This window comes from Poecilia latipinna, unplaced genomic scaffold, assembly GCF_001443285.1.
Source record: "Poecilia latipinna isolate Pla-1442-1.1 unplaced genomic scaffold, P_latipinna-1.0 Scaffold211, whole genome shotgun sequence".
Lineage (NCBI taxonomy): Eukaryota > Metazoa > Chordata > Actinopteri > Cyprinodontiformes > Poeciliidae > Poecilia > Poecilia latipinna.
The window spans coordinates 348652-355141 of NW_015112827.1; the positions used below are offsets into that span (position 1 = coordinate 348652).

The 6490-nt window shown below is 37.7% G+C and overlaps 2 protein-coding genes across 5 annotated transcripts in view; one reads left to right on the plus strand and one right to left on the minus strand.

Annotated features, from left to right (window-relative positions):
- Nucleotides 1–3: 3 nt before the first annotated feature.
- On the minus strand, nucleotides 4–3349 carry olah (oleoyl-ACP hydrolase). Of its 2 annotated transcripts, none has more exons than XM_015031574.1 (6): nucleotides 3085–3349; nucleotides 2298–2436; nucleotides 1986–2085; nucleotides 1107–1276; nucleotides 960–1042; nucleotides 4–328 (listed from the first exon to the last, which is right to left on the minus strand). In XM_015031574.1, the coding sequence occupies exons 1-6, from the start codon at nucleotides 3212–3214 to the stop codon at nucleotides 186–188; spliced, it is 765 nt and encodes a 254-aa protein (XP_014887060.1). In that variant the 5' UTR covers nucleotides 3215–3349; the 3' UTR covers nucleotides 4–185. The 2 variants fall into 2 exon arrangements, with proteins under 2 accessions (XP_014887060.1, XP_014887061.1); XM_015031575.1 differs by lacking the exon at nucleotides 3085–3349 and adding an exon at nucleotides 2870–3078.
- Nucleotides 3350–5382: 2033 nt separating this feature from the next.
- Nucleotides 5383–6490, plus strand: part of LOC106946899 (protein argonaute-3-like) — a 20949-nt gene continuing 19841 nt past the window's right edge. For 2 of the 3 annotated variants that reach the window (XM_015031576.1, XM_015031578.1), the window contains exons 1-2: nucleotides 5383–5546; nucleotides 6122–6267. In XM_015031576.1, coding sequence (XP_014887062.1) covers nucleotides 6249–6267 — 19 coding nt within the window. In that variant the 5' untranslated portion in view covers nucleotides 5383–5546; nucleotides 6122–6248. The other variant, XM_015031577.1, reaches the window with a different exon arrangement.

The window sequence follows — 6490 nt, forward strand, 5'->3', positions numbered from 1 at the left end:
TTTGGTTTTATTGGAGTTTATTTTAAACTGGATAAATGTTCTCTGCAGGTAAGAACCAAAATGCACAAACTTTCATATCTACACATGAAAAGTCTTTAAAGAAGTATTGAAACAATCATCACCACCAAGTAGATGTTTTCTGAGAAACATCTTATTTTTTACAGACTATATAATAGCCACTTCAGTCATAGATAATGCATTTCTGCAGCCTCCAGAGTCTTTGTGATGAAGTCCAGCAGGATCTTTTCATTCCCAGAATCCTTCAGGTAGAAGTGAGAGCCGTCAAACATCCTGACGGTGAAATCTCCAGATGTGACGTTCCTCCAAGCTGCTCAGGACAGACGTGGAAACAATTAAGTGTCTCCATCAAAAATATTAATTTAAGTGCATGTTGGCCTGATATAATTGCTCTCAGTATAAGTTTGAGTAAGGCTGCCCTGATTGCAGTTTTCTGGCTGATTAACGAACTTTAAAATCTCTGACCTGCTGATTCCGATTTTAGCTGAGACCAATTTTTTAGTAGGAAATGTTGCAGAGTTGTGAACAGTACTGTGACTTGTTGACTGCAGACTTGACCCGGTGGGCCGGTCTCAGTCAAACCGCCGTCCTCGCTGGTTTTTAGACCTTTGCTGAGGAAGACGAGATCGGCTTCACATGCAAGTATCTGCCAACCACCGTTCTCCCAAAATACAGGAAATCGGTGCTGACAAATCGATAATTTTAAGTATTTCCAGAAACTATTTATCATTAAATTGTAAGATTTTTTCAAATCTGTAAGCAGAGTTTTATAGGGAGATAAAAATAGATTATTCATTTTTTTATTTTTATGTTTTTTATGAGTACAAACACAGACTTTCTTGAAAGCTTGTAAAAATGTCACATCATATCAGTGCAGAAAGGGACTAAAAATGACACTTTCAGGTGTGAAGGGGTTAATCTTAGTGTTCATCAGGACTGACCCTGTAAGTCGTGAGGAACGTCCTCCTTTCCGTCGAAACACGTGACGGGACAGGACAGAACCGGACCGTCTGGTTCTGAGCACCTACAGGAAGGGAATCTGTTCAGTGAAACGTGAGTCTGGACTGAACTGGGATCTCTGCACAGACCTGTAGTTCTCCACGACGCGAAGGTCGGCCTTCAGGGCCGGCAGGAAGAGCCTCACAACGTCCGGGTTCGCCAGCAGCTCCGGCGGCGTTCCCCCGACGGACGCCAACCACCGGAGGAACTCGCCGTCCGATAACTCGCTTCGTTTTGGAGCTTTGAGGCGAGTTTCAGACTAGAAGAGTGAAACAGCATCGAGTCAGTGGAGAGCAGGAAATAATTTAATATTTCAGATACGAAAACAAGAACCTAATTTGATGTTTTCAGAGACTTGTATTAATGAAAAAAAAACTGAAAAATTCAAGATGCCAGCCATTTTCAAGACGGTCATCAAGGAAAATGTATATTTGAACTACATTTTCCAATATTTATCACAGATGGTGTTAAATCATACATAATTAGATCCAAAAAATATTAGATTTACTGATATTTTATTGATATTTCAAGATGGCTGCTATGGTTGTCACGGAAAATTAATTTTTGCACTAAAATTGCCAATTAGGTGTTTGCTATGATTTGGTATCAAATCATAGCAAACAAATCACAAATATTTTCTTGATTTTGTTTCTTTTTCTGGTGGACATTTTTCAAAATGGCCACCATGGTTGAATATATGTTTGCACTAAAATCAGCAGTAGATTTTGTCTGGTTTTATCAATGTACTATACATTTTATTCAGTTTTTACTATTATTTTATCTCTGTAACTCATTCGTATCTTGAGATAAAGCTTAATTAAAGAATTTCTGTCCAATATTCGCACCACAGTAAACATTTAGAGAACAATGGCAACCAGAACCAGGAGCAACCAAGACCAGAACCTCTAAGGTTCTGGTTCCTGTAGGAATTAAGGCCTTTAGAAACATGAGAATCGTGATGAACTCACATGTGGAGCTGAAGCTCCAGACAGGAACATATGGATCGGCTCCAAGTTGTGAACTTTCTTCAGATCTTCTGCAACAGCAAAGCTGGTGAGGGCTCCAAAACTGAAACAAATATTTATAAAAAAGTAAAAGTCTGGTTTGATGAGAGAACTGAGAGACATTAGCAGATGATTATGTTGTTTATTTAAACTCCTCCAGGAGAATTTCACTCTGATTCTCCAGACTGAAATCCCCGACTGCTGGATGGAACATACTGACTACTCAGAACTACTCTACATTACCACTTCCACTGGCTGTGAGATGTCCCACCTCACCTGTGGCCAAACAGAGCAAACGGTTTCTCCTTCAGCAGCGGCAGCAGAGCCGAGATGACCTCATCCACGATCTGCTGCATGTTGTCGAAGAACGGTTCCCTGGCTCGGCTCTCCCGGCCCGGCAGCTTCACCGCAAACACTGGAGCCCAACGGACCAACAGCGCTCCGATTAGATATGTCACAGAGGAAGCAGACATTTAAAATAAAGCCTAACAGGTAAAAAGCTGTGGTGGGTACACTCCCGCTAAAAGAGGAGCTAATTCGACCATTAGCACTTTAGCTTTTTTGCTAACTTTGAAAACAAGCATTTAGGTTAATTAATTTTCTGTATACATTTTAAAACGGTAATTTGCTCAGCTGTTGTGTAAACCTTCAATTGAATTAAAAAATAAATAAATAATCATTTTTATCAATCACTAACTTAACATTTAAAATATTAAATGAGTCATAATTTGATCAGTTACTCATTACTTGAGTTTTACCAAATACGTTTTTACTCTTGAGTAATTTCTTCGATGGCTTCTCTTTACTTTTACATGGATAAAAATATGTTGAAGCAGTGCTACTCTTACTGAGTACAGGCCATTTTTGGTTGCTCTACGCTCCTCTGTAAACATGTTGCTGCTGGGAGGAAACTGTTTCTGTGTCTTTGGTAGATTTATCTTTGAGCAGCAGATTAATTATGTATTTTAAATCCACAAACTGGCTTAAAGTTAAACCCGCAGCAGCTTTCCGACATGTTGAACGGTGCAAAGTGCAGCGTTGGTCCTGCAGGAAGTAGCTTTACCCTCCACGGAGCTATTGAGGACGTTCCCCCAGCGGGCGTAGTGGATGGAGCCCCCACCTGCCCAGGGGAAGCAGATGAGCCTGGTCACAGCTTCCGGTCTCCACCGGAAGCAGCTGATCACCTTCTCCATGCCGGTTCACCAGGATCCAGCCGTTTCTCCGCCAGCCTGCAGGGATCCAGCCTGTTGCTGCTGCAGCGTTTCCTGCTGTCTTTCTTCTGTGGTTCAGGAACTGAGGGATACGATGAAGCGGTTCTGGAGACATCTACAGGCTGGATCAGGAACTGCATCCAGGAATCCAGAAAAAAACAGAAAACCAGAGAGAATAAATAATCCATCCATCCATCCATCCATTTTCCTTCACCCTTGTCCCTCAGTGGGGTCGGGAGGGGTGCTGGTGCCCATCTCCAGCTCACGTTCCGGGCGAGAGGCGGGGTACACCCTGGACAGGTCGCCAGCCTGTCGCAGGGCAAGAATAAATAATAATTATTACAAATAAATTCATCAGAGAGCGACAGGATTCATCAACATGTTAGCTGACCAGACGTTAAAAACACAAAGCAAACAGGGAATAAGAAACGAAGAAGAATAATACTCTTACAGTAATTACAGTAATTTTACACATTTAAAAGTTCTGACTAAAATATTTCAAATAATGAGACATATGTATGTTTTTATTTTATTTTATTTATGTGGAATCAGCAAACGGTGTTTACTGTCTTTACCTATAGTGTTTATAAAGTGTATTGATGTTCAGAAACATCTAAAAAATTGACTCCAATAAATTTATTTGTTATAAGAATAATAATTATATTATTATTTATAATAATTATTCTACAATAATAAATGTATGTACTACTACTAGTAATAATAATAATATATTATGGTATTATTATAGAAACAATAATAACACCATAATTGCTATTATTATTATTATTATTATTATTATTATTATTATTATACAATAATTATATTAACAATAATTATTACTTCAGGGATGAAGTATGATGCACAACAATGAAGTTCCTTATATATCATGTCAATAAATTATTTATGTATCATAAAGAAAGAACTGAAGGAACATAAATGTTAATTAAAAGCCAATCTAGATAAAATTGTTAGATAAACAGTTAATTAGTCTTCTATTTTTTGTGAGATTTTATTGTAAAGCTGTGAAATATTAATAACTATAGACATCTAATTATTATAAATTATTTAAGTATTCAAAATACTTTTGAGTACTTAAATAATTAAGTATGATTTGAGATTTACGTATTACTTAATAATAATAAATATTATTACTATTATTAATAATTATACTCATAATTAATAATAACAAATCTAAGTAAATTAAATCATTTAAGTATTAAGTTATTTAATACTTAAATAATTCGTTTTTATAGTTCAACAGATTCTTTAATTCATTCTGTTTCGTAATTATCTCATGTTTTCCAGTGTAACATCGTCACTTGAAGCCTTTTTTTTAAACAAAAGTTTTCTTAAATGTCAACCATGACGTCACCCTCTTCAGGAAATGACGTTCTTTTCTACAGTTGGTATTTCCTGACGGGTTTCCCTTAGCAGAGGAGGAGACAGAAACTGTCGCAAACCACAGAAATTTAATACACACACTCCGGAAATTATGTATTTTTACCCTTCAATCTAAAAATAATCTACAATTAAAAATAAACCAGAAAAACAAATTCTGAAATATAGCAAACAGATAAGTTTCTTTATTTCTGGTACTGCTTCATGTTATTTTTATGTTTTGCTTTAAGAAACTGTTTTTCTTTCCTTATTAGATGCTCACTTTTAAATGCATCATGTATGTTAACTCACTTTTATCAGAGAGATTTAGGATATTTTTAATAATTTCTCCATAAAAAACACAAATATTCACATCAGCAGCATAATAAAATTTATGATGAAAAGTTTCTTTTATTGGTGTAGGCATTAAACAGCCCATGTTCTGTGTGTTCACGGTAAAAGTAAGGTGCAGAATTTGCCTGTTTTCAGGTTTTATGTGTTGGGAGATATATTACGAAAATGAACACGAGATATAAAACATTTATTTAACTCTTTTTGTTTTAACATAAAAATCCACACAATAAAAATAATTTGGGCTTTCTACCTTTGTTTCTTTTTTTACTTGCCAAATAAAAACAAAACATAAATTAACTCAAGATGAAAATAAAAAGTTAATATTTTGAAATAACTTACCCATATTTCATTTAAAACGTGCAAATATTGGAAAGCTTATTCAGCGAGCTAGCCGTGCTTTTATTTTGAAAGTACTCTCGGAAGTGGCTCGTATATGTTTACGCTATCCTTCCGCTCGATCTGATTAGACCGGTTTTTACGGAGGAGGACACCGGGTTCCCGAACTCCTACCAGCCGTCTGAAAGAGAGGAACGCCGGCTTGTCACGTTCACTCAGCGGAACACCGAGTTCGTCCTAGAAGAAGGTGACTATTTCTGGCGTTTTTCAGCTGTTAGCTGTCAGTGTTTGAAGCTAAAAACGCTTTTAGCCGACACACGATCCTGAAGTTGGAGTCTGAAAGAAACCTTTATGCTAAAGGGCTGTGTCACAGTTTTCAAGGAATATTTTCTACATTTAATCAGCTGCGGCTAAGAATCTCAGGTATGTAAGAGGATCAGATGTGGGATGAAATACGTAGCAGCCCTTAAGGGCTATTTTTTTAAAAATCTGATTTTTATTTTTTATTTATCTTCCTTTTAATAGACAAAAACTGCGACTTTAAGTTTTTTTTTCGAAATGTAGCCCAACTTAGGCTACATTTTTATTTTGTGGAAATTAATATATATCAACTTTGAGCAGTTTAATTATTTTATATTTTGTTTTATCCCGATTATAGGTAGTTTAGATTATTTAAAAGCGTAATAGCCCTTTAATGTCGCACCAAATAAGAGGCTAACTTCAGGCTGATCATGTACTTATTTTAGTCCGGGCTAAAGCCGGTCCAAACTGTCTCCAGTCTCCTTCGAGTGGAAATTAAGCAGTTTATTATTCTGTTTCCAGGTGGAGGAGCAGTATAGAACCGGGCCAGGACCGTGTAGTACCGCTGGAAGCAGGGGAGGGAGGGGGAACCAGCCCGGATCCACACCGAGTTACAGCGAGCCGGGTCATCCGGACCGAGACCTCATGAATGGAAATCGGAACAACAGGTGAGCATACTCTGAATGCCAGATACACCGGGATGTGTTTCAGATAAACCGGTCTCACGGGTTTCCTCAGCCGGCTGTCTGAGAGATCCGGCCAGGTGTGTCTGAATCTGGGAGACTGCAGGGATCCAGCCAGGTGGTTCTGAATCTGAAGGGATCCAGCCAGGTGGTTCTGAATCTGAAGGGATCCAGCCAGGTGGTTCTGAATCTGAAGGGATCCAGCCAG

Excerpts from the sequence above, each read along its gene's own strand:
- olah (XM_015031574.1), bottom strand. The coding sequence starts at position 3,214 with ATGGAGAAGGTGATCAGCTGCTTCCGGTGGAGACCGGAAGCTGTGACC. Across the intron at positions 2,437-3,084 it reads CCTCAATAGCTCCGTGGAGG|TGTTTGCGGTGAAGCTGCCG; the intron begins GTAAAGCTACTT and ends GTTGGGCTCCAG. Across the intron at positions 329-959 it reads CGTTCCTCACGACTTACAGG|CTTGGAGGAACGTCACATCT; the intron begins GTCAGTCCTGAT and ends TGTCCTGAGCAG.